Source organism: Marmota monax, unplaced genomic scaffold (genome assembly GCF_021218885.2).
Source record: "Marmota monax isolate L192 unplaced genomic scaffold, Marmota_monax_Labrador192_F-V1.1 WCK01_AAM20220418_F8-fsc00004, whole genome shotgun sequence".
In the NCBI taxonomy this organism is placed as follows: Eukaryota; Metazoa; Chordata; class Mammalia; order Rodentia; family Sciuridae; genus Marmota; species Marmota monax.
The window spans coordinates 28,808,811-28,835,788 of record NW_026692881.1 but is presented as its reverse complement, the minus strand read 5'-3'; the positions used below and the strand labels follow the sequence as shown (position 1 = coordinate 28,835,788).

Here is a 26,978-nt window from a genome sequence, read left to right as displayed (position 1 = left end):
CCAAGTGTGTCCAGGGACGTAAGTAGAAGCAGCCAGGAGAAAAAGGCCAAGGCAGCTGGGAGCCTCTGTGCTGTTTACCACCTTGGGGCACTTCTGTCAACATCCTGGTTCTCTGGTGTTTGAAGTCCTCTAAGATGTCTGGATTTGGAACTAGGGAACAGAAGGCAGTGGTGATACCATGCCAAAGCAAAGCCCTGTCTCAGGATCCTTGGCCTCAATGCTGATAGTTCCTGACCCTTTCTCTTGACTTGTATTCCTATAAATGGGTCATATGGGGCCACATCCTTCTCCATCTCGGAATCAGGATGGATGTGGCTCTGTCACAGTCCATTAAGATGTAGTGTTCTGCACGCAGGATTCAGACTATAGCTGCCGCCTGGCTGTTTGATATGATCCATTTCTAAGTGGAATTGCTTGTGCAGGGACAATTTGAGATCTCTGGGTGACTTGAAAAGTTTCTATCAAATTCCAGAAGGGTTTTGTTTTTGTCCTACATCAGACATTTCTGCTCCTACAGGTTAGTGACCATCTTTCCTAACTCAGCTGACACAGGCCTCTGTGTGCCAGGCTGGTGCCATAGAGGCTCCCAGGAGGAGATGACCTCACACAGCTCTGCTGCCAACCTGGACATAAGGCGCCTGCTCTCAGCACTGTCTTGGAAGGTTGAGGCATGTGACAGAAAGGGCAGGGCTGGGCCAGCCCAAGGTCCCATTTGATGGCTGTTGGGGAGAAGAGATGGATTTTTAAATGAATGACTTACTCCAAGGTAAAATTACTAACACGGTCAGAAAAAGGCCAAGAGATGTCAGGCCAGGGTGTTGTCCCCGTGAGTCATGGCAGTCAGAGGTGTGTGTAAATAGTCTCTCTTATGGGAGGGGACGGTAAGCCACCAAACTGATATAAAATCCCTTTCTGAGATTAACCCGCCTACTAGAAGGCAGGTGGAGCACATCAGAGCAAAGACATCAGGTGACTTAGGAGGAAGAAGTTGCAGGACTGTAGAAGTTGTAGGTAATCTTAGCACCTCCTTGCCCGGGAGGAATCAGATTAACTGGAGGTAAGCCCAGCCTGTCTCTGTCATCAGGAGCCCAGCTTGAGGGGCTGCTGACAGTGTCTTTTATGTTTGGAGGAATAATGAGGACTGAGTGCATTGCCAGTCAAAAATAGGAACATCTTCCAAGTTAAAAGCTGCAGGAGACAGAGAGGCTAGAACACAGCCCTCCCGCTGGGACTGTTGGTGCCAAGTAATAATCCTGAGTACCAGACGCATACGGTATAAGAAAATGGGGCTGTGGAGGCCAATTCAAGAGGAGGATCGTTTGGGACAATTAATGATGGGGTAACCATGTGTGTAGCTTTGAGTAACTACCACTTGCCACAGCAGGAGATGGACTTTGGGGTAAACTGCAAATTAAGCACCCTATGCATTTATTTAAACTGTTGAGGTTTTTGCTTCCTAGGCCATTCTAGCACAAAGAAAGGGAGTGGGAGGTGGGAGAGAGCTCATCTCTGGGATGTGTGCTTATGTTTCAGTGGGAATTCAGGAGGTAGAAGCAGAGAAAATATTCTAGGTAATGAGGCAGTCTCTGAAACATAGACTCCCAAGAGAATAGGATTCCTGTTTTAAGCAAAAATCAACCTAATGCAGAGCACCATTTTATGACTGCAAATGCAGTCTCAACCCGAGGAGGCTTCCGGGCCAGGCAGGCTGCTGCTCAGCCTGGAGGCTGTAGGGAAGGTCCTCCCAGTGGCAGGCTGCCCTTCCTTGCTGAGCCGTCCTTACATCTAAGTGTTCCTTTCCCATAAATTGCTGCAGCCTGGAATCCTTCTTTTTATATTGAAGTGCCATTTCCCATCTGCTTACTTGATAGCAAAGGTGTTACCTTTGGATGATGATACAGCTGGGTGTTCACCACTGTGAGCGGTGTGATAAGTCTACCCCATCCTAGCTCCGTTTCCTTCTAGCCCTGAATAAGGTCTTGCTGTGGAAATCCCCAACACTCTGCTTCCAAGCATGGTGTCTGGATTCAAACTATTTCTTAGCTGTGTGGTCTGGGAAAAAGTAGTTAACTCTTATTAGCCTTGGTTTCTCCTTTGCAAAACAGGAATAATGCAAAAGTACCTCTGTAAGGCAGTTGTAAGGACTATCTGTGATCGTGGGTATCAATTAGTTATCACAGTCTCCGGAATATAGTAAGTGATCAATAAATGACTCCTGTTACAGTGTTATAATTGTGTTCTCAAGTTACTTATTGTGAAGTGGTATTGGGTGGTAACCCTATTTCCCTAATCCAAAAAGTGAACAGAGAAGAACAGAAATGACAACTCAGCTTATTTGATATTTGAAATCGAAAGCTTTTCAGAAATTTGGAGAAATTGACCAGGGAGCTTGCAGTTTGGTGAGGTCAGGATTGATGCATTGAAACAAAAGCAAAACAAACAAAAAAACACTAGAGAAAATTAAGTGCTGGATGATGGTACAGCTGTTCAAACCTAGAGAATGTGCAAATCAGAGGAAAATTATGTCAAAAGCAACATTAAGTTTTTCAAAATGGAGTCGAGAGGCATGAGGAAGCAGGATGTGGGTGCAACTCTGTCCACTATCTGTGGTGTGAGCTTCGGTTACTTTCACCCTGTGACTGTAGGCAGATGACGTGTCCAGACACTTAAGATGCACAGAAAAGACCGCTGGACTCTTGTTTTATGGACACCTTTGCTAAGTACATACATTCTTTTCTATTGGTCACATGTCCTGTGCCTCACATTACCTGTTCTTAACTCCAACAGAAGTTTCCCAAAAGAAGAATTTTTACTGCTTTGTAATAAATCACATAGAAGCCCACTTTCCCTGCCTCCTCCAGAACAATGATTGAGAGTTCTCTGAACCTGCATCTCCCTAATTGCAATTCCTGAGACCCCAAATAAAGCCCATTTTACTTTCTCAGCGTCTGAGTTTGAGTTGATTGACAAGAACGTGGAGAAGAGGAAGTATTAATCATTCTAAGCTGTAGTGAAAGTTTTGGAGAACTTAACCACTGGGCCACACCCCCAGCCCTTTTTCATATTCTATTTAGAGACAGGGTCTCCCTGAGTTGCTAAGTGCCTCTCTAAGTTGCTGAGGCTGGCTTTGAACTCGTGATCCTCCTGCCTCAGCCTCCCGAGCCGTTGGATTTCAGGTGTGCACCACTGCAACCAGCAGCTCTCCTTAGTTTTTGTCTCATGTCCTTTCTCTGTTCCAGGATCCCACATTGTGTTTGCTAGTCTGTCTCCTTAGGCTCCTCTTGGTTGAGACAGTGTCTCGACTTATTTGTTCTTGATGATCTTGACAGTTTGGAAGGGTGCTGGTCATTATTTCATAGAATCTCAATTTGGGATTCTTCTCATTAGAATGATGGGTTTTTTGGGGGTTGGGGGGTTGTGACCACAGGCACAGCACCCACTTTCATCCCTTTATATCAGAGGTCTGTTCCCTCTCTGTGGCTCGCTCTGCACAGACTGGCCTCCGTCACCTGGCTGTGGTATTTGGTGGTGTTTGTCGAATTTCCCATCAGGCACTTCTTTCGTGGCAGCAAAGAGCTGTGTCCCCGCTCCTGCACGGGCTACTTCTCACAGGTTACATTGGAGGAAGAGACACAGCAGGAGGGAAAGCTCTGGGCAATTGAGAAGGGGGTTGAGAGTCTGGATGGTGGTGGGGGGGCGGTGAGGAAGGTGTGGGGGTTTGGTGGGAGAGGGCAGAGTGGGGAGTGACTGCCGGAGCGTCCATGATGAGCGGTGATTAGGAGGATGGCTCTGGATTCGGAGTCACTGCCTTGGTTTAGTGCCAGCTCTGCTCCCTGGGCTGGGTCACCGTGGGAGAGTGGGTTGGTCTCTGAGCCTGCCGTTGTCAAAAGGGGGTCGACAGTACCTTTTCTTCCCACCCCTCGGGGCTCTTGAGAGTGCAGTGAGCAGTGGACGTGAAAGCCATGAAGCACTGTGGCCCTTCACAGGCTGGTTAAGGGAGCCATGGTGCTGTGGAGGGGGAAGGGGACTGGAAGGGGCAGTTTGGTTCCATGAGATTGAGCATTCCAGGCCACTGGGAGCAAGGCACGGCTCATGCCAGGTCCTCAGGGTTGTGATCTTTACCACTAAGGAGGATGTGACTTCTTGGATGTGCTGTTTCTATGGTCCATGCCCAGAAGGATGGAGCTTGGCCAAGGCGAGGCTGGTTCTGAAATTGAGGAAGGACTCTGCTTTGCCTTTCGGCCTTCCTCTAAGGCCTGTGATGGCCTCTGCTTGAGGAAGCCAAAGGTTACTGGAATTTCTTCTGTGGCCTGAATTTCAGGCTCATTCCCTGAGATGTTTTAAAATCAATGCATCAAAAAGGGACCTTTGGTTTCTGTCCTGCACAGGAGTTTCAACCATGTGACTAATCTGCTTGGCTACAAAAACAGTATGAAACTCTTCCACCTTGGAGTAGACAGCTTGGTCTAAATAGCCAGCTTCTCTCCAAACTGGACAGCAGGTAGTAGAAGAATCTCTTCAGCCTTTCAGGCAAACAGACTCGTGGCTCTTCCTGTGTATTTCCTCATTATCCAGAAAGTGTTCAACCTCACTTTTGGTTTCATTACTCTTCTTATTTTGGCAACAAAATTAGTGAGCTAATGGAAGACTTTAACCCAAGTTCCAGGGTGAATCATTGACGGAGTTGGTATGGTGGGAAGGGTTGGGAAGTCTGAGGGCAAAGTGTATCTCTGAGAATAACTTGCTGGTCACTTTTTAATACTCTGCTCCTAATTTGCCCATGAGTAGAATAAACAGGGACCCTCCCAGGCTCTGAAAGATGGAGCCATCAAAGAAAGATTAGCAATGGAGCCAGTTGCAGATGAGAGGAATACAGCATTAATGTCACATTTGTGTTGCAACCAACTCAGCATATTTCAAAATCATAGAATTAAATCCACAAACACACGTTTGGTAATTACCAAATTTTCAAAGACAGTTAACTTCTTTGTTCATCCTTAAAAAGGAAAAGAGATTCTTTTGTCTCCACTGATTTGAGTTGGGATAAAATATACACTGGTTCTCTTTGGTCTTTTGGATTCTGTCATTCCCTAATAAGAAAATCTCATTTCTTTGCAAATGAGGGTTCTGCTGTGTGCCCGCCTGGGCTGCTGGATGAAGGACAGGCGAGTGAACACTGAGCAGTCTGCCCCTCTCTGGGTGAAGGTGAAAGTCATTTGGGGGCAGGGAGGGTTTTGCGGTATAATATATATTTCCAAAGGGAAACACTTGCAAAATGCAGATGCTGATCCCCATTCTGACCTTTGCAGCTCGTGCCAGCATTTGCACTGACTCCTTTTTATTCAGACATAGAGAAAAGCCAAGAAGTGAAATGATACTTTCCTTGGCTCATCATTACTCAGCATGGCTGGCTTGCTCAGGGTAGGCGATTCAGTGTTCAGAGAAACCAGTGTTTCTTATCCCAAAATGCATCCTCCTCGTGGTTAAGGGATTCACTCTATGTATTCTCATATCCATCTGAAAAGGAGGGTCTTGAGAACTACTACTCTTTGTTGTTCTCACCCTTCTCTAGCTGACCTACTGAAAATGTAAGAATTCTGAAGTTCTTAATCTGGAGTATGTGTAAGAACCTCCTGAGTAGTTTACTAGAAAAGAAGATCCTCCGGGGAAAATCTGCATTTTTTTACTGTATTTTTTTTAGGGGGAAGGAGGCCTTCCAGGAATTGATCTCAGGGACGCTCACCATCCTCAGCCCTATTTTATATTTTATTTAGAAACAGGGTCTCACTGAGTTGCTTAGCACCTCACTTTAGCTGAGGCTGGCTTTGAACTCTCAATCCTCCTTCCTCAGCCTCCCGAGCCACTGGGGTTGACACATAGTAATTGTGCATATTTGGGGGGCACAGGGAGCTATCTTAATACCTATCTAATGGGTAAGGATCAAATCAGGGCAACTGATCTATATACAATCTCAGACATATATCATTTCTTTGTGTTGGGTGACATTCAAAATACTCTCTCCTAACTATTTGAAATATTCAATTGGTTAGAGTCAGCCATAGTTATTCTACTGTACTATAGAACATTAGCAGTTATTCTTCATACCCAGCTGCACCTCTGTGTCCTAACCATCTGCTCTCCACCCCTCCCTCACCCATACCATCCCCATACTGTGGAAACCACTACTCCGGTGTCTATTTCTTTGAGATCAACTTTTTTAGCTTTCACATATATTTGAGAACACGAGGTACTTTCCTTTCTGTATCTGCCTTATTTCATTTAACATAATGCCTTCCTATTCCATCTACGTTGTTGCAAATGACAAAATCACATTCTTTTTATGTTAATATTCCATTATGTGTATATTCCACATTTTCTTTATCCTAGGTTGATTCTGTTTAACTGTTGTGCATAGTACAGCAATGAGCACTCGAGTCAGATGTTTCTTTAACATAATGATTTCATTTCTTTTGGACAGATACCCAGTAGATCGTATGGAGGTTCTATTTCTAATTTTTTGTGGAATCTCTATATTGTTTTCCATATGGGTACGTTACAGTCCCACCAACTGCTATGAGAGCTCCCTTTCTCCAGCTCCTCACCAGCATTTGTTATTTTTGTCTTTCTGATACTAGCCATATTAACTGGGGTGAGACAAAAATCTGCATCTTTAGACCATGGCACTGGGGGTTCTGATTTGGGGATCCACATAGTTACCTTGAGAACTGCCCCCTGGGTGCCAGGCCCAGCTGGGGAATGCCTGCAGCACCCAGTGTGAGTGTTCCCTGCATAAGCCAAGCCCTAGTTGCTGCTGTTAGAACTGCACTTGAATTTGGCTAAATAAATTATGGTCTGACTTATAACGATTTCCTGATTTGTACAAATACCCTGGGAGGAGCCTGAGAGACCCGAGTCGAAATAGCCTGGGTAAAGGTCTTTGCACTCACCCTTACTCAGCATCTCCGGGAACAACAAGGCCCACCTGGCTGAGAGAGAAGGGTGGGGAGGAGGGAATGAAGTAACGTGTGTAGGCTCTAGCACCATGCCTGCATTAGCACACACTGGTAAATATTACTTTCCTGAGAAGCAGGAGTTAACCTAAAAAAAAAGAAAAAAAAAAAACCCTCACATGTTCTCTATCAGCTCTTAAAGCAAATATTAAGGTAAATAGATTTTTGGCCTTGATACACATCACTTTCAAAGTCAGTGGTTGTTTAGAGATTTTTATAGCATGCCCCTCCTTAATTCCTTTAGAAAATACCGAGTTCTGTTGTAAGGATCTGAGAGATCCCTGCAGGTAGATAAGGAAATGCAGGTGAATTGCAAGGTTGGTACCTTGGCTGGACATTCGCAGGATCCAGTGTAGAGAGTGCGGATCAGGTGTTTAATCCGAAACGACACCTGCTCTTAGTCAAAGTCTCACAAGAGGAACCTTGTTCCTCAGAAGTTAGCCAGTAATGGATTATTGGACTATCTTGTTCAGACTTTTTTCCAGGCAAAAATGAGAACATTACAGAGGTCTGAGGGAAACAGTGAACTATTGTCCTTACAATGTACAGAGAGCTCCTTGCTTTAAGGTGCTTTCTAAATTGAGTGTCAGCAGGATCTGTCCCCCACTGTCCTGCCCGATGCAGTTTTATCATGAGACAAGAAAAAAAAATCACCTATGTTCCTTGTGTTAATGGATGAATTTTAGGTTCCCTCTTCTTATACCATATAACCCTCATGGAGGTACTTACGTGATACATGTTTTTATATCACATGGGTTCTAATGACCTCAGTCAGAAAAGGAATTTCATAGCAACAAGGGCCATGTGCACACACTGGCTGAAGAAACTGCGTGAAATTAAGACACCTGGTTTGCTGAAAGCCACAGGTGTCCCCTTGTTGCCTTCTCCCATGGCGCTCTGCAAAGCAGAGGCTGTGCATCCCGTTCCCAGGACAGGGCAGTCACAACAACTTCTGTTCTCTGAAAAGCACACTCTGGAGATGGAGATAGTAATCCCTGTAAGCCCCTCCATGTGATTTTAGGGTCTGAAAAGACCTAGAGATCATCTGGTCTGATCCCTTTAATTTATGGGAAAGGAAACCGAGGCTTGAAGGAATCTGCATGGGTTTTGTTTTCTTTTTTCATTATTGCCCACAGCTGTGTGTGTCAGGAACTGTGGGCATAATGGGAGGGTCCTATAACCCTCCAACAGGCTAAATGAGGTGCTGAATGAAGATCAGGAAATACTCTGTGGCAGAACTGTCCATCATGTACTAATTAATACATAAATAAAAACATTTGCTGGGCTGAGCATTTTGCTACGTCCCCAGGAGCTTCGGGAGAAAGGAGACATATCACTGGGGAGAAAAAGCATGAACTCTAAGAAATGGTCCCCACGTTCAAGGGACCTCACAGTCTACAGTGAACTGCTGAAATGTGCTGAGTCAAGGAAAAGACTTGCTGCAAAGATAGAGAATTTTGAACCAAACAAGAGTTTGCATTTAATGATCCAGTTACGTTGTGCTAGAGGAGTTGGGGAGGAAGGGGCAGCACAGCAGGCTCCACAGAGGAATGAGCCTCATGTCACCGTGATGGACTGTTCAAGCCACCACCGTCAGTTATTTGTGGACCCAGTGGTTGTAGCAGAGGGTGGGTGCCATGTTTATTGATTTGACTTGTCGCTCATTGGATACCAAATGGTGGGGATGTTATGCTCACTGTGAGGACACTTGTAGGAATGCCCCCTTCATCATCTGGATCTTTTTCTTTTTCTTCCAGTGGCCCACCCGCAGGACCCTCACCACCCATCAGAGAAACCTGTCATTCACTGCCATAAATGTGGGGAGCCGTGCAAGGGCGAAGTGCTCCGGGTCCAGACCAGACATTTCCACATCAAATGTTTTACCTGCAAAGGTACAGTGTCTCCAGCATCCTGGCTCAGTGGCATGTCACCACCAGCATGTCATCCCCTTAGTGTCATCCCAGGCCCCTGGAGGATACGTCAGTGCTCTCAGAAGTCCTGGAACCACTTGCCTCTAGTTTAGGATTCAGTTAGGCCTGAGGGGAAACCAGGTGTTCCCAAGACCGATGGTTCATGGCCTTTGGGGACACACTGAGGTCCCTAATCCCTGGAGAGGGACTAGCTCTGGGAAGAACAATGAAAACCAGTTTTGTACTTCTGTTTCTTTTTCTCTAGAAAGAGGAACTTCTACTGCAAAGTCGTCTTATCCCATATCCATGAGTGGTAGGAGGCCTGGAACACTGTACAGTTGGTGTGCTAGGTCATTAGCTTCCGCTCGCGTGTGTGTGTGTGTGTGTGTGTGTGTGTGAGAGAGAGGGGGCGGGCGGGGGGGAGAAGAAGAAGCAAGAATTAATCAGGAACGTTTGGGAGCCCTCCAAGCAGAAAATTATCTGTCACCCAAAAAAGCTCCCAATTTTTTAGGTTGATTTCCATTAACTAACCAGCCCCTCTCCTGGGGTTCACAAAGTTGGCATCGTGGTGCAAAGTATTCCTGGCCTGTCATTGCAGAGCCAGGGCTTGATTGACTGGGAAGAAGAGGAGGAAGAGAATGGTTGGTGTGTTGATTTGAGAAGCAGGTTACTTGAGCTGAGGGCGTGTCTGCGTAGTTCAGGATGCAGATGCAGGATGTAGGGAGAGATAGAAGGGAGGGGCAGACTCTGAGATTGTTTGTGGCTTTTCTCTGTACCCTGCATGTGGTCACCACCTCCTTCCTGGGAATGGGCTTCATTTTGAGTGTCTTTGGTTACAGAGACTCGGTAATGCCATCTTAAGCCATGGCTGTGGCAGCTGAAGCCAGTGACCCTCAAATATCTGAAAAAAGGGGGAGGGCGCTTTTCTGAAGGCTACCACTGTTTCTTTCACTAACTAACTGTCACTTTTCAGGAAAGAGCACTAGCATGTGAGGCTGGGGTGAGAAGAGGTCAGGGTAGGAGCTGAGCCCCCCCCCCCCAGTGCTTAGTTCAAAATGATAGTTAATGATTGTATCTTGTACATATTTCCCTAAAGACCAGGTGATAGCTGTTCTTGCCATGGAGGGGCAGGGTAACTATGTGATCTGAGGGAATTTGTTCCACGTAGTAATCATCTTACTGTGTGTGTATCTTATAACATGCTGTACACCTTAAATATACACAGATTCATTTTTTACAGAAAAGCTTTCAGGGCTGGGATGTAGCTCTGTGGCCAAAGTATCTGCCTTGCATTTGCAAAGCCCTGGGTTCAACCCCCAGTTCCAAAAAAAAAAAAGAAAAGATTTTAAAAAAATGCTTTCACACACATTATATAGAGATTAGTTAATCCTCTCTGAAACCTCTCTGAGTAAACTTAATAAACTCAAGTTTTCAGACAACCCAGGGCGGACGTCAGGAAACATCAGGGTCACACCCAGGATGCCAAGGGTACCGTCATGTGGCATGAGTCCTGCCATTGCCAGTAAGCAGCTCCGTGGTCTCAAGTAAGTTATTCATCTCTGTGGCTCGTGTCTTTATTATAAAATAGAGATGAGACTGTATGTCACTTAAATTACCCCAGGTCAGAGTGTGCAGATTCCAAATTCAGTATACCATCTAGGTGTGTAGTATAGAACCAAGAGGTACTGAAGCCACTTGAATAGCTGGTCAGAGAAAAGGCTGTCTTCTGGTTACATCCAGTTCAGCTAACAGAGTTGGTTCTACACACACACACACACACACACACACACACACACACACACACATATATTTTGCTCATAAATTTCCTAAAACATAGCTCAAGGGGTAAATTTGGTATGAAATAAATACATCCTATAAATGAATGCAGCCCTGTGTGTGTTTGCTGTTTCTACTGTGAATGAGCCATGGATCTGAGCAGTCCCTGTTCAGCACATTAAGGTGTTAGAATACGCATCCACCAACCCCTGTGAGGTTGTTTTGTTGTGGGTTTTTTTGCATTTTTCTCTTCTAGTTTAAATTTAAGGAACTTATTTATGTTGCAGAGTCATACCATATACTTTGTTATAAATGTATTCCTGAAAAGTTAAATTTTTACTTAGATTAAATCCTATTTTAAGAGTGCTTGCTATTTGTAGGGATTATTTTTCAATTTGACAAAATGTTGTCAAAGATAAATGAGTCATTTATTCTTACATATTTTTCTCACATTTAATCTGTCAATGTCACTGTCTAGAGTCCTAACTTTCGAGGGTCACCCTCTTTTCTTTTTAATGTTTTTATTAACTTGCTTTCTTCCTTGATGTCCAAAAAAAAAAAAGGTCATTTAAGCTCCTTAGACCTTAGACTGTAGGGACTCCATGATTTTCTCCGGGATTCTAGAGGAATATGATGCAAAGCCATGTGTCTAATTGCAAGTATTCTAATAACTACATTACAAAAAAGGCAAGAAGGGACAGGGTACCATTAATTTTTATAATATATATTATTTAACCTCTGTATCCAAAATATTATCATTTCAACATGTAATTAGTATAAAATTATTGAGATATTCGACTTTTTTCATACTAGTTTAACCCTCTCGGTTTGGACAAGTCCCATTTTCAGTGCTCAATAGGCACGTGGTTAATGGCCACCATGTTGGACAGGGCCTTGAGATTTGCATTCTTGTCATCTCCTCTCACTCCAAATTCTTGCTAGTACCAAATTCTTGATCTTCCCCTGTGAGTATTTAAGCCTTTCTCATTGCTGGACATCATTCCTCTTCCCATTTTCCAAAGTCCCACTAACACCAGCAGCTTTAGACTGAACTTCACTCGTTACTGAGTGTCTGAGGCTCTGGAGGGAGGGTACAGCTTGGAAGAGCAGAAGACGCAACAAGTGCTCTGATATTCCCACTGTCTCCAGTACAAGAAATTTCTCATTGGCCAGGGCCTGCCCCCCTCACCTCCTCCCTTCGTTTTGTTTTAATTTTCTTTAAATTGAAAGACTTTCATTTTTAGAGCAATTTTAGACAGAAATTTTTACAGAAAATTTTTACAGAAAAATTGAGCAGAAAGTTGAGGTCAGGGCCCTTGTCCACACTGGTTCAGAACATCATCTGCAGCTATCTGGGTTGGGCTTTCTCTCTGTCCAGAGCCCTTCCTCCTACATCCCAATCAGATCAGGACTCTAGGTGTCCCCCTAGCCCACATGATCTTAGTGCAGTGGAGTCCTAAAACAACAGTTTCATTTTCTTTCTGTTATGTCTTAAGTAGAGTCGTGATATTCAGAGAGTTAAGTGAACTAATGTCCTGGGACAGAGGATTTTGGATGGGGAGCATGCACCAAAACAAGCTTGGGCTTCTGGGCAACAGCTGGCAGACCAAGAGGCACGTTCAAGTGCTGACTCAATTCTCCCTGGAATTCTGTCTCCTCCCTCCTACCCAACTGTCCTTTGCATAGTACCATCTTAATAAAGCCTCATTTCTAAAGAGGTGGTTTTCTGTAGTTAAAAAGGAAATCCTCAAATGCAAACTTTGTAGCAATTAGAAGCAAGGATAAGTGATTTTTGTTAAAAACGGGTCTTGAAAGGAGGACACTGGGCATCTTATATGAGAGCTAAACAAGCAAGAAAATCAGAAAGGGTTGCTATGAAGAAGGTAGAGATTATTGCACATGCTTAAATCAATTTTTAGTCTCCGTGAAGTCACAGAATTGACTGGAACAGGAGCAAAGTTGGTGAGCAGTAATTTTGCTAGTTAACCCATCCCTTTTCCTGAGAAGTCTGACACTTTGGGATCTGTGGTCATTCATTTACTAAATGTTAATTGAACATAGACTTCATGCAGGATATTATGTTAAAGGTACAGAATAGAAAGAGATAGCACACCATATCATATTCAGAGGACTCGGGGACCATTTGGAGAGAGATCAATAAGCAACATTGATTATACTAAGTGATGAGATAGGCATATAGGATGCAGACTGAGGCAGGAGAACCCTGGGGAAGATGTTCTGGTAATCCAGGTGGGAATAATTGTAAGGTAGCAGCAGGTATGACAGAGATGAAGGGAAAGACTCAAGAGGCACTTCAGATTACAGTTGACAGGATTTGGTGACTCCTGAATGGGAAGAGTGAAGGTTCCAGGTCTCCCGTGGACCGCTTGGGTGGATGGAGTGGAACCAGCAAGAAACACAGGAGCCCTTTGGTGGGGCAGTGTGGGGGAGAGAGATAAGGAGGATAGTAAGGGGACACGTGGAAGTTGAGTCCACATGGTACATCCAGAGTGCAGAGGGCTAACACTTGAGAGGAACTGGTCTATGCTGGGAGGAAGGATATGGAAGACTAGCATCTGGATGGTGGCAGTAGCAATATGGTCACGTGGGAAATTTCCCAGGGATGGCACAAAAGGCAGGATCTGAATGTTAAAGCATGTCAGTGTCTGAAGGAAGTAGAACCTAATTCCCACTCGTCCCCTTGGAAAATGTACCCATCTGATAATGAGATGAAGAAGGTCGTGTAATTGATGGATGGATGGATCCTGTGATTAAATGCCAAGGAGATCCCCAAAGCTCCTGCTGGTCTTTATGATAACCCAGTGGGAGCAGAGTGTGATTCCAGGGCTCTGAGTGGAACTGTTCTGTCTTTTGTGCCTATAGCTTTGCTTTCCTCCTTGCCCATCAGCAGCAACCACTCCACCGACTTAAAGGAGGTGTGTTCAGGCTGTGCATCCTGTGACATGGCTCCGGTGACGTGGTTATTCTTAATGCATCCCCTTATCTGCATTACATTTGTATTCCCGGCTCTGAGAGAAGATGAAACATAAAAGAAAATTTGAGCTACTTGTGTCCATTGGGATGTGGCCATGTTGGTATTCGTGCAGGTTTCTTCTCTGGGTAGAATGGCTTCTAACATTGGAAAATGTCTATTTCTTCAAAGTATCTCTTTATATGTGAGTTACATCCATATTGTTCATTTTATTCTTCCTTATTTTGATATATCATTCATTATATTGTTACTCTTGAGCATTTTTCAGGGTAATGCCCTAGATCCATTGCATCTTCCTGCCCAAAAGGTTCTAGAGCATTTAGAACCTTAGCATGCCAAGGATGAGGAAGTAGCCTAGAGGACCAAGAAAACCTGTTTAGCCAAACTTTCTGTTTTCAGTGAGGCTTTTCTGGACTATTTTATACAAAATTTCAACTATTCCCAATATCTTTTTTCCCCTTAACACCTATAATTATTTAATATATCTTCTTATTCATTTTTCTTCGCTCCCTACTAGAAAGTAAGCCCCTTGAAGGCAGAGCTTTTTCTTTTTCTTTTTTTGTTCAGTACTCTATACCCAGGGTCTGGCACACAGCCTGACCGGATGGGTACTTGGTAAATCAAGGAATGGCTGGATGAGCAGAAACAATATATTTCTTTGGAGCTTGAATATTAGTATATGTTTCTGATGGCATCGCTGGTCAACCAGACTTACCAAGTGCCTCCTAGGATGTATATTCTCGAATGGTTACTAGATGGTGAGTTTATCTGGAAAGAGAGAGTTCGAGTGAAGGTATCCGAGCCACCTGTGCCTGGCAGAGGCAGCAGGTGAGAGAGCGTGTGCTGAAGGCCACTCTGAAGCCATTCTTGTTGCTGCGTAGTTTTCACTCTGGTTTAGACCCTTGGCTTTTTTTATTTCAGTTAGTCTTCATAAGTGTGGAAGCAGGGGATTGTTTCCTGTGCTTCCCAGAAGCCGCATTCCAGTCTCTCTCCTCTTCTACAGCCCTAATTTCATGAACCCGAAGTTCTTTACAACAAAGAGAGAACAGCTTTTAAGCCCAGAGAGATGGGATCGAGGCCCAAATTTAGTTACGCCGGTTAGTATTTATTTCAACAGATGCTTTATGTACAGGGAAGTGATGCTGATTTTTTTGATAGAGATATACATTTATCTTTGAAAATAATCATATTCAATAAAAATAGGCTGACTAGTAAAAGCATAGGAAATAGAATTAGCAGAGGGAAACTGTGGTAGGCAGTGGGGAAGCTGGTACAGGAGGGAAACTGGGCAAGTTGGAAAGCTCTGGTCTGAAGGGTGTGCTTGGGTTTGCAATCTGCAGGAAGAGGCAGTCTCCTATGGTCTTGCTGTATTAAAACCATGACATCTACCGAAAAGTAGAACAACTGCATTTTTGAAAATGTCATCAAACATTTCAAGTGAGATTGTTCTGCCACTGATTAGATTGAATTAGTGGAGTTTTGGTTGTAATTTGGAAAGTATTGTGGAAGAATTGATTCTAGAGAATTCTTTTTTTCTTTTTAATCCAAGAAGAGTTTTTGTGTACAGAGAGGTAGTATAGACTGAGTAGTAAATGGCAAAATAGGATTTCTTGATAAGATCATGATCTTAAAATCTTTTTGTCTACATTAAACCCAGGCAGGACTTGGGAGAAGCATCTGGGTTATCTAGCTATAATTGATTTCAGTACTGGGGATTGAACCTAGGGCCTTGTGCAGGCTTAGAAAGTACTCTACCACTGAGCTACATCCAGCCCTGGGGCTGTCTCTAAGTGTCCTTCTGTAAGGCAAATGTTCTTCTCCTTAGCCTTTCCCCCAGAGTCCTGCAATCAATCATGAAAACCAGAAAAGAGTATTTAAAATGAACCTGAGAACCACTGACAGCCTTTAAAACTCTTAATTTCTCTGTATTCATATTGCAAGTAGCAGACCCTTCAGTGAAAAGTGGGGGACCCCTGTAGATGGGATGTATCAGGAGATGCCATGGGTGCGGGTTGGAAGCTCCCAGGGAAGGAGTTAAACTGGCCAAGCCCTGACAGCAGCATTTCTAAAATGTGGTCCAGGAAGCACCTACCCCAGAGTAAACCAGATGCTGGCTAATAATCCAGTTTCCTGGTTTTATCCCCAGTCTTAACATTTCTAGTTGCAACTATAGCATTTCCAACCAGCTCCTTAACTAAATTATCTGACACCCCGAATTTGAGAATCAGTATTTTGTTGGGCATGGAGCAGAAAATTTCTATCTAAACAGGTGATGGGGTGGTGGAGAGAAAAAAAAAATTGACATGCATGAAAAGAACAAAAGAAAGGGCATTTCAGCTGCCTGACAGGTACCATCCTGGCTCTTGGGGCCTTGGAAATTCCCTAAAATTGGGCTTCTCTTCATAACAGCCTCATTAAATGTATAATTTAGGTATGAGACACTCAGCTAAGGGGAAAACATAAACATGCGTGCTCTAAACATACTGACTAGTAGTATGGAGACAGGAAACAACATTGTGCCAGGTGTGCCCCGTGAATGCTGAATAGGGCAAAAGAAGCAAGAGCACAAATTCCCTATTCTACAGTTGTTCTGGAAAAACCTGCTCCTGGCATATGAGGACTGGGCCTGAAGGGTTGTAAGACCAAAGAGAAAGAGACAGACTAGGATTACACAGAGGGTAACTTATTGGGGGACTTCCAGACAAAAGGTTGGTCCTAGGTGACAGCAAAACCAGTTGGATCCCTGCAGTTTGGCTCAGCAAGAGGGGTGTATGTGTGAGTTAGCACAAAAGTGACTTCATCCAAGCCAGAATATACCTGCTTTATCTTAAGCTAATATCTGAGTCAGGCACTGCTGGCGCCGGGGTTCAGTCTTGAAGCTTCACACACCACGATGATGGTTTCGCCTATTTGTAGTTTGCTGGGAAAGTATGCAGGAAAAACTGATGAGGTTTACCCTGGGGCAGTCATGGCAGGTACAATTTAGGATGGCTGCAGACATGCCAAGCGGAATACATTCAACAATTTATCTCTGCATTTATAAGCTCAAGGCTGAAACCTGAAATCCAATGATAATCGGTGATGAAAAGCTTGGCTAATCTAGGGGCATTGTGTACATTCTGAGCATAAACAGCATTTGTTTGTTGAATGAAAAATGTTTGAGTGCTTAGGCACTCCAAAATAAGTTATATATACTTAAGTTATATGTATAAATTAGATATTATCTCTGCCTTCTGGGGATGTCAGTAATTCAGCTGACCATATAAATATGACTTACTATCTGGGATGGGTGGAATAAAGGGACAATAAAAGGAGCAACGTGAGTATGCAGCAGGAGGGTCTTTGTGAGTTTGTGGTGGGGAAGGGGCAGCAGTTAGGAAAGGCTCTCCCATGCACCTCTCCGAGAGAAGTTTGAGCTGAAATAAAGGATGCAAATGTAACCACCCAATTCCTCTTTGTAACAAAAGTCAATTAAATGAACTTCATTACTGCAAAGAGCAGATTTGCTTTCTTTCTAAGAGTCACTTAATTTTTGCATTAGAACCACCCGGGAATATTAACTCTTGATAGCCTTCAGATCCTGGCCCTGTGAAATGTTTACCGAGCATCTGTCACCTATCCCTTTACTCAGCTGGTATGGAGAGTTGACAGGTAGATGTGACACCATACTGCCCCTGAAGGACTGGGGATCTGGCAGAAAGCAAGGGGTTTACAAGTAAGATGAGGACGAGTTGCCAGCACAGCAAGTCAGATACCACCTAGAGCTCCGTGGGCTGAGGGTGTTGCTGAGGAGAGGACAAGATGTGAACATAAAGCATGGACGTTCCAGAAAACTGAACTTCCCAGGACTAGGGAGGGGGGAGCGTGCTCTGTGTGGGCAGGGTTCAAGGCAATGGGTGACAAGGACGGAGGTAGGACAGAGTGGATACCAATCTTGATTGGAGTGCACACTTTTCTATTAGAAACTAATGGAACCGTGAGTTCCTGTTGTCATTTAAGAGCTGGCTCTTTAAACATTACTTACAGTAACTTTCTTTTCAAACATGGAAGTAGTTTTCTATGCTATTTATAGCCACATCATTTTAAAGAGACTTCTGAACACTGGATGTCTGTGGGGAAAAACATTTGAATTAGACCACATGAGCTTTTGTCTTGGAGTAGCAATGGCAGAGATCCTCACATAGAATTGTGTTTTAATAGTCTGTTAACGCTTATCAGTGTGAGTCTTAACTATGTTTTAGAGGGTATTAAAATGAGAGAGTTTTTTGAAGTCCTTTCCTCTGATTATTTATAGTGTTCAGGACATATTCTGTATTTTGTAAGTGTCTACCAAGTCAACATCATCCCATGTAGGACATGAGCTCTTACAAAACACAAGATTTTTATGGAGCAAAACAGATGAAAATTGGAAGATTTTTTTTTTTCCTGTGAATTTGGGTTTTCAGTGTTTACTTTTTAAGTAAAATTGTATTACCTGCTGGATGTTGTGGTGCACACCATAGCCCCAGAGACTCTGGAGGCTGAGGCAGGAAGATTGTAAGTTCAAGATTGCAAGTTGTACATGACAGCAGAATAGATTTTGACACACTGTACACAAATGGAGCACAACTTCTTCCTCTGGCTGAACATGATGTAGTCACACTGGTTGTGCAATCATACATGTATATAGGGTAATAATGTCCATCTCACTCCCCTGTCCTTCCCACCCCCACATTCCTCTCCTTACTCCCCTCTGCCAATCTAAATTTCCTCCATTCTTCCCTACCCCCATCCCACCCAGCTGTTGTGGATCAGCATCCGCTTATCAGAGAAAACATTCAACGTTTGATTTTTGGGGATTGGCTTACTTTGCTTAGCATGATTCTCCAACACCATCCATTTACTTGCAAATGCCATAATTTCATTCTTCTTTAAAGCTGAGTAATATTCTATTGTGTGTGTATATATATATATATATATATATATATATATATATATATATATACCACATTTTCTTTATCCATTTACCTGTTATACTTTAGCTACCTTGAATTGAGTTGCTATAAATATTGATGTGGCTACATCACTATAGTATGCTGATTCTATTAAGTCCTTTGGGTATAAACCCAAGAAGTGGGATAGCTGGGTCAAATGGTGGTTCCATTTCCAATTTTTCTGCAAAATCTCCGTACTGCTTTCCAGAGTGGTTGCACTAATTTCAGTCCTACCAGCAATATATGAGTGTGCCTTTTTCACCACATCATCGCCAACATTTATCGTTGGTTATAGTCTTGATAATTGCCATTCTTACTCGAGTGAGATGAAATCTTAGAATAGTTTTAATTTGCATTTCCCTAATTGCTAGAGATGTTGAACATTTTTTCATATATTTTTTGATAAATTGTATTTCTTCTGTGAAGTGTCTGTTCAATTCCTTAGCCCATTTATTGATTGGATAGTTTGGTGTTAAGTTTTGTTGTTTTTTTTTTTTTAAAGAGAGAGAGAGAGAGATTTTTTTTTTAATATTTATTTTTTAGTTCTCGGTGGACACAACATCTTTGTTTGTATGTGGTGCTGAGGATTGAACCCGGGCCGCATGCATGCCAGGCGAGCGCGCTACCGCTTGAGCCACATCCCCAGCCCGTGGTGTTAAGTTTTTTGAGTTCTTTATATATCCTGGAGATTCTAACTCTTTAATTTCTGAAACAGAACTTTGGGAAGTGGCTAAACCCAATGAGTTTGATGTTCTTTCCATTGCAATATAACCCATGATTTGACCTAGACATACAGGTCCGGAAAGTGACATCACCACATTGCTCAGAAGAGTCTAAAAGACTAAAGATTTTAAGTAAATGGAGTGACTACCTTGGCATTTGGGTGTTTTCAGGAACAAAGATAGGATTATAGACTCAGAGTCATGCCCAGGTGCCCTTTACGCTCTGCCAGGGGAGCTTAGCTCCAGCCACAGACTCCAGCACTGGCCTGGTTTAAAGCAGTATGAGAAACGAGGATGGACCATCATTCCCATCTCTCTAAGTATTGTGGAACATAGCATGAGAAGTGGTTTGCCTTCAGTGAGCTTGCAGGCGAGGAGAGGAGGCGGTCACATTGGCAGTATATAGAGGACCACAGGAGATCATATTAACAGACAAATGTCAATTGTTCTGTGTCCCAAGAGTGGGGAGTGTGTGGGGACTGGAGGAGGTCCCCAGCTGCATCAGGGGTCCCAACCTGAATGGGGCTTGGAGGCTGGGTGGGGTGGACATGGGCAGGGGCTGGGGGAAGTGTAGCAGGATGCTTGGGAGGACCAATTTGGAATAAAATGCTGGTGTTTGGGGAGGTTCAGAGGAACACTGGCAGAGCAAAGCAGAAGAACTACTGGGTAAAAGCATCATTTAAAGTTACTCATTAGGAGGTCTGAGAGACCCCATGCAAACTGTGTCCTGTGGTGCAGGTAAAAATGTTGATATGTCTGTGTCTTCTGTTTCCTAACACACGCTTCTAAGTATCTCTGAGACTTTCTCCTTGGTTCATGGGAGTTCATAAAATGCAAAGATATAGCAGCTCCTGTAATACTTGTTTTTGTGTTATGAGTCAAAACTTAGGAAGCAATATAAATAAATACATAAAAGGTGCATTGTATAAATGGTATTATTCTGGGTGATATCTTCATTTCTTGAGCTATTTGTAATTAACATTGTTTGCACATGAAATTCCACAACAGGTGCTAAAAACAAACTTATTCTGTTGTCAGAGATTTTAGTAATAAATAGAGGCTCCAAAATGGTTCCTTTCCAACTAAGGCTCTTATCATTATAAATTTAAACTTTGAATTAACTACAAACCCTCAAATGCCTTGCTTTGGGGCCCATTTTACCATCTGGTTGAGCTTGTAACTATCTTCTTTCCCAGAAATGATCATTGATTTTGATGTGCATTTAGAAGCTAATGTGAAAAGCTATTAAAATATGTGTTTTTGAGGTTTCATGTTTGCTTCTAGGATAATGCATTAGCAAGAGTTATTTCTAGCGGGAATCTGCCCCCTCACATTATTGTTGACGAGTCTCTGTTCAGCTATTTGGAGCTCCAGGCTAGAGTGGATAGTACTTTTGAGCTACACTGTGTGGTAGTTTTAAACACTCTGTTCTGCTTTTAGTACAAAAATGGATTAACTCAGACATGACGCTGTAATGGAATTTTTGTTGGCTTGGAAGACATTGTGCCAGTCTACCTTTGTAACCTCTGCGACAAAAGGGTTTGAGGAGATCAATAGAATGCATCTTGGATGAAATAAAAAAAATTTTAAATTCATTGGGGTAGAGGATGAAGGAAAAGGACAAGAAATCTTTGGTATTCACAATGCTAATCCAGGGGTGAAGTGTTGGAGTTCTGTACCCTGAGTCTCTAGCACGATGCAGCCTAGGAAGAGACAGGTTTGCGCTGTCACAGGCAGAGTGGGAACAGGTTTTTACCTCCCCTGGGATAAAGTGGCACTCGTAGAGCACATGGCCCTTATCCTCAGAAAGGAAAGGGGGTAACCGGGTCTCAGGCTCCCACTTCACAGGGCAAGTTCAGAAGGCACCTCGTGTTCTGTGATGGGCTGAACACGGGCAGAATGCCAGGCAGTTGGCTCTGCCTAACAAGCAGAAGAAAGGACCCACCAAAGTCTGCTGCTCCCCAGTTAAAAGTTCTTGGGTTGCTTAAAACTAAATTGAAGACATTGGTTATGTTTTCTGCAGTTCCTCCCGCCCCCTCACTCTGACTTCACCAAGACCCAAGCGAGGGCAGCCGCATAGCAGAGATGTGCAGACCTCTGCCACAGAGGGAGGGAAGATTTTCCATGTTCCCCCAAACCCACCTTTGGGCAGAGTTTTAAGTATGACCTGTTCTGCCAGATGTCTGGCAATATGAACTGGTTGACAGGCAGATGGAATGTCGCTGAGATGGATTTGTTGGAACATAAGATGAAACTGCTGTTTTTAGACGGTTCAAGAAATCCTTGCTGCTGCTGCCCGGTTCATGCCACTAAAGCGCTCTTCTGTTTTCACCCTTACCTCACACCTCTGAGCTTTGTTCTCCTCCTGCTCCAGGGTATTTTTACAACCTGGGCAGCCCTTGTTCTTTTTTTATTTATCTAATTTTATTTTTTTACAGTCTGTTTTTTTTTAAAATATGCCTGTTACTAATTTCACAGCTTTTATGTAAAGTTTCTCAGATGTACGTATCACCCCCTAACTAGTAGTCGATTGTAGTTCATAGTTTGCAGAGAATGAATTCCAGAGTAGAATATCAACACAGCGCAGGGCTGTTTGTACCAGACTGTAGAGATGGCAAAGCAAGACAAGACTGAGTGGGGCCTTGAGTGGAGAGAGTTTCAATAATTGACCATAGAGAAGAAAGCAATTCATTCCTTCCACTGGCTGCCCTATGTTTTAATGAAAGGAATCTCTGCTTTTCCCTGGGCTTATGTTAACTTTCATCTACAGCAAACACAGGTGGAACCCCTAAAGTAAGAAATCTAAATATATCCTACTGAGGTTTGCTTTGATCTTATGAATTGTGATTTTTGTGGTCTTGTAGATGGGAAAAAATTTTTTGCTTCATGCCATCAATTAAAAGTATTCGCTAAGCTGTTCATATAAAACAGACCAAAGCTTTTTGTAAAAATAAATAAATAAATAAATAAATGTTCAACTTCAGGTATTTTGGGTTGAGAAGAATAATGCTTTTGTCAGTTTTGTCAGAGTGCAATTTTCAGAAAGTTTATAACTCTTATACAAACACAGAATGAGCACGTGTCAGGGATTTATTTAACTCGTTAATGAGGGAGCCAGCAGAATGTAATGCTGCTTTGAAGGAAAACCAAAGGGTTGGGTTATACAGGCCTTCAGGAAAGGATGTTGCAGTGAGATGCTGGGTAGTTGGAGAACTGATCACTGCTTCAGCAGGATGGTAACACCTGGCTGAAGTCCTCTGCAGCTCCCTGGGCAGAGTTAAAATTAGCTTCCAAAGTCTGGGCCTTGAATCAATGGTAAAAAGCGTGTCAAACTCTGATCTAGACTCGCTGGATAATGAAATAATCCTGTGTGAGCTGTTTTTTGAAGTTCTCAATAGTTTTATTAGTGCACACTAATGACAAAGAACAGCAGGTTTCGTGTGTCGTGTTCTGATATGCATACAACATAATTTGGTCACTCCCATCCCCCATTACCCACTCCTGCCCACCTGTTTCCCTGGTCCCCTTCCTCTTCACTAATAATCTCCCTGATACATTCCTGGTGTCTTTTTACCCCCTAGATTCTACATATAAGGGAAAACATGAAATATTTGTCTTTCTGAATTTGGCTTATTCAGCTTAACATGATGATCTCCAGTTCCATCCATTTTGAGGCAAATAACTTGATTTTGTTGTTCTTTATGGCTGAATAATACTCCACTGTGTTTGTGTACCATATTTTCTTTATCCATTCATTTGTCAAGTTGGGCTGATTTCCTAATTTGTCTATTGTGAATTGTGTCTCAATAAACATGTAGGTTTCTCCATAGTATACTTTTTAATTTTTTTCAGATATATACTGAAAAGTGGTATAGCTAGATCACATGGTAGTTCTAATTTTAATTTATTTAGGAACCTAAATACTAACTTCCATAGTGGCTGCACCATTTTACATTCCCACCAGCAGAGTACAAGCATTCCTCCCACCCACATCCTTGCCAGCATTTATTGTTATTTGTATTCTTGATAGCTGTATTTCTGACCAGGGTGAGATGGATTCCCAGTTTAGTTTTGATTTGCATTTTCCTGATGGCTAAAAATGTTGAACTTTTTTTCTTATAATTATTGATCATTTGTACTACTTCTTTTGAAACATGTCTGTTCCTGCATGCGCTGTTAAGGAATGTCCAGAACAACATTGAAAAAACATGCTTCCTCCCTGTACCTTGTTAAAGGTGTTATTAGGTTTTGGATAATTTTTCTTAATATCAATGAAAGGTGAGCTTTCATTGATATGATGTACCTAGAGCAGTCAGATTCATAGAGCATATAACAGCGGCTTCCAGGGGCTGGAGGGAGGAAGGAAAAAGGAGTAATCGTTTATGGGGCACAGAGTTTCAGCTTTGCAAGAAAAATGAGGATTCTGTGGTGGAGGATGGTATTGTGACAGTATGAATGTGCTCAGGGCCACCGAGCTGTCTACTTAAAAATGATGATGATGGCTCATTTTATGTTTCATATGAATATTCATATTTTATGTTTCATAATCATCCTAATCATTTTTAAATTTTATATATGTATATCATCAGTTAAAATATTTGTAGATGAGCTAACATTTAGGCATATGAAGAAAAAGTTATGATTCTTCATCATCCTGAGAGAACCAACTTAATAACCCTCTGTTTTTGTGAACTTGCTTTCCTTGGCATGATATAGCACCATGCTCTGGTTTTATGTATTGTTCTGATTTAGTTTTTTTTTTTTTTTATTTAATGCCAGCTCCATAGACTAAACATGCCATAATTTATTCAACTATTGTTGCACTGATGTAAATTCAGGTTGGTTCCAATCTTTTTTTTTCTTTTCTGCCAGTGCAAATACCATTTATAACAAAATTCTATGCAGAAGAACAAGGCTGAAGGGCAGGGTCTGCACAGTGACAGGTAGAAGGCAGAAGAGGAATGGGTCTGAGAAACATGTTATTGAGGGACTAGATTAGATTTAGTGGCCAGTTGAAAATATTGTTATAAGAATGGGAGAAAGGCTGCAGCTGCTGATTTATTGCAAGGAAACAGAAGTAGTAAAGCAGATTTTAAGGTGGGGTTTCAGGGGAGCTGAGAGGATAGGACCTTTTGGAAAATGCTGAGCTTGAGATGGGCTGTGCTGTGGGTGCAGCTGCACCTTGGGTCTGAAGCCTGCAGGAGACGTTTCAGACAGAGATCAGACTGATTTGAGAGTCCTTTGCACAAAGTCTCAGCTAAAGTGGTGAGGTCTGTCCCCAAGAGGCCTTAAATTTTAGGAAAGGAGATAGTGTCCCTGGGGGTTACCTGTATATAGGGGCGTGGCTGCTGAGACTGAGCTGGAATGTTCAGAGATAAAGAGGAGGAAAGAACCTGAGATCGTGCCACCACTGTTCCAATCTTGGGAAAGTAAAAATGTTAAGTATCGTTCATGTATTGGCCACATGAACTTTCCCTTTCATTGCCTGTCACATGTGCCCATAAGGACTCAGACCCCTGTGAGTCTCTCTTGAAACGCTGGTTTCCTTGCTGTCCTAAACACCAGGAAAAAGCTGACATAGTTTGGTAAGCCAACTTGGGCCACTGCTTTGAAATCAAGGGAGAAGCCAAATCAAATCACAATGGGGTGAAGTTTGCATCTCTTGAGAGTTAAAAAGTCATTTTTTAAAATAAAAGTTCAGAAAAGCTAGGACTTAATAAAGAAGAGTTTCACAAAATCATGTGAACCAGAAAAGACGGCATGGAGAGAGACCCTAAGGAAGGCTCAGAGAAATTCCACTGCCTTCAACATTAGCGTTGAAACTGTCTCAACAATGTATGTTGGCATGAAGATGATCCTGTTGTCACCAGATCTTTTTATAAACAATCCATGAGTTTTTGTACCCAGACTATATGTTTGGAGGAGAGAGTAAAGAGAGGGTCTAGTGAATTAAAGATTTGAGAAGTAACCAATTTTGGAAGAGTAACCGAGTCATCAGAACTGCTAATGTCCCTGAGGAGGGAAACTGGTAGGGCCCTGCCAAGTTGGAGATAGGATTCAATTGTGTTCCCAGACTGGGGACGTGGCTCAGTGATAGGGCACTTGCCTGGCATGTGCACAGTTTTCTGTGACACCGCTTTATGCCACTCATTGTTTCTTGTTTTTGGAGGAATTTGTGGTCAGAATGAGGCTAGTCCATCCTTGGGCTCCTGCAGCCCACTTGGTAAGGAAGGAGCAGGTGTGAGATCTGTGGGGCAGGAGGCGATGCTGGCAGGTTAGAGGAGGCAGCAGGTGGTGGACTAGCTGTTTTCCAGAGAATATGATCCCAGTAGTATTTATAGTGTGGTTGGTTTCAGGCGTGGTGGACTCCAGCCATAATCTTGGGTTACTTAATTATAAATTGCAAAGAAAGTCATAGGGGTGGAGTGTTGGGCTAAACAAAGACAGATGAGTTCACAGTGTAAAGCTAATTTGTGGCTTCTGTGTCACCTTGAATATCTTTCAGAGTGCTAACCAAGGGTGGGGGAGGAGCTACTTCTATCAGAATCTGGGCTCTTCATTAATTCATCAGGTGCATTAATATGTTTTGGGAACTAATCAGGGGGAACCCTGGAGGTGTTCTTGAAGCTCCTTTGGAAAGCATTTTAGTGACTGAACTCACCTTGTCCCCTCTCCACCTGAGTGCCCCTTCCAGGAATCATCAAGAATCCTGGGTTGTTTGCCTAAGAGCTTTAATTATACAGGAGTCACCTGAGCCTGGGGATGGAGAGGTGAAGGCCAGAGGTTCCCAGCTTTAGCTGTTACTTCTCAGTCTGCCAGTGGAAAATCCTTACTATCAAGGTTTTGCTTTAGGCTTTATTGGGGACAGGTTGTTGTGACCTGCTTGGATCTGGTCTGAACATGCAGACCGGCCCAAGTCCCTGGCATCCCAAGACCTGCTTGTTTGCATCAGCTCCAAATTTCACAGCTGGGCAGTTTTGAAAGAGATACCAAAATCCAGACACAAAGAAGCGTTCTCTTTTGTATGTACTAAGGTCACGAATGACAGTTTTATCCTAGACATGTCCCCTTTTCTTTCTTCTTTTGCCCGTCCATTTTTGTCTCTCTCTTTCTAATACGTGAATAATCGGCTTATCCTATTTACTGCATAAAGAGAAAATTCAATGTCTCAATTTTTCATAGCTATGGGAAAGTATTTCCAGAGTGTGAAAAAGTAGCTATTGGAAATTTCAGTCACTGCTTTTGGTATAATGGGAACTTATTACTCAACTCAGTAACAATCTTGGCTCAAACCACGCAGTTGTGAGGGCAAGCAGTGGGCACCTTTCCTAATAGCACTGCCAGGGACACCTTTCTTCATATTTGAGACAACCTGAACCCAGCATATCTTTCCATCAAAGGCTGTTTGATCACCTCTAAATCTTAGACATGCCACGAAAGCGGTTGAGGCCCAGCCAGTGGATTTTACTTGTGTGAGATATTACGTGTCTCCCAAGGGGAGGGAGGAAGAGAGAAAGCAGAGCCCGGCAATAAATAGCTCTTTGTATCCGTCCCCTCCCCTAGCCCCAAACCATTGAAACCACAGTGAGCAACCA

The 26,978-nt window shown here is 43.0% G+C and overlaps 1 protein-coding gene across 7 annotated transcripts in view; it reads left to right on the top strand.

The window, feature by feature from the left end:
- Ablim1 (actin binding LIM protein 1) overlaps positions 1-26,978 on the top strand; it is a 271,582-nt gene that overhangs the window by 124,937 nt on the left and 119,667 nt on the right. For all 7 annotated transcript variants that reach the window (XM_058581323.1, XM_058581322.1, XM_058581324.1 and 4 more), the window contains exon 2: positions 8,768-8,902. In XM_058581323.1, the coding sequence (XP_058437306.1) occupies positions 8,768-8,902 (135 nt within the window). The remainder of the gene's footprint in view (positions 1-8,767; positions 8,903-26,978) is intronic.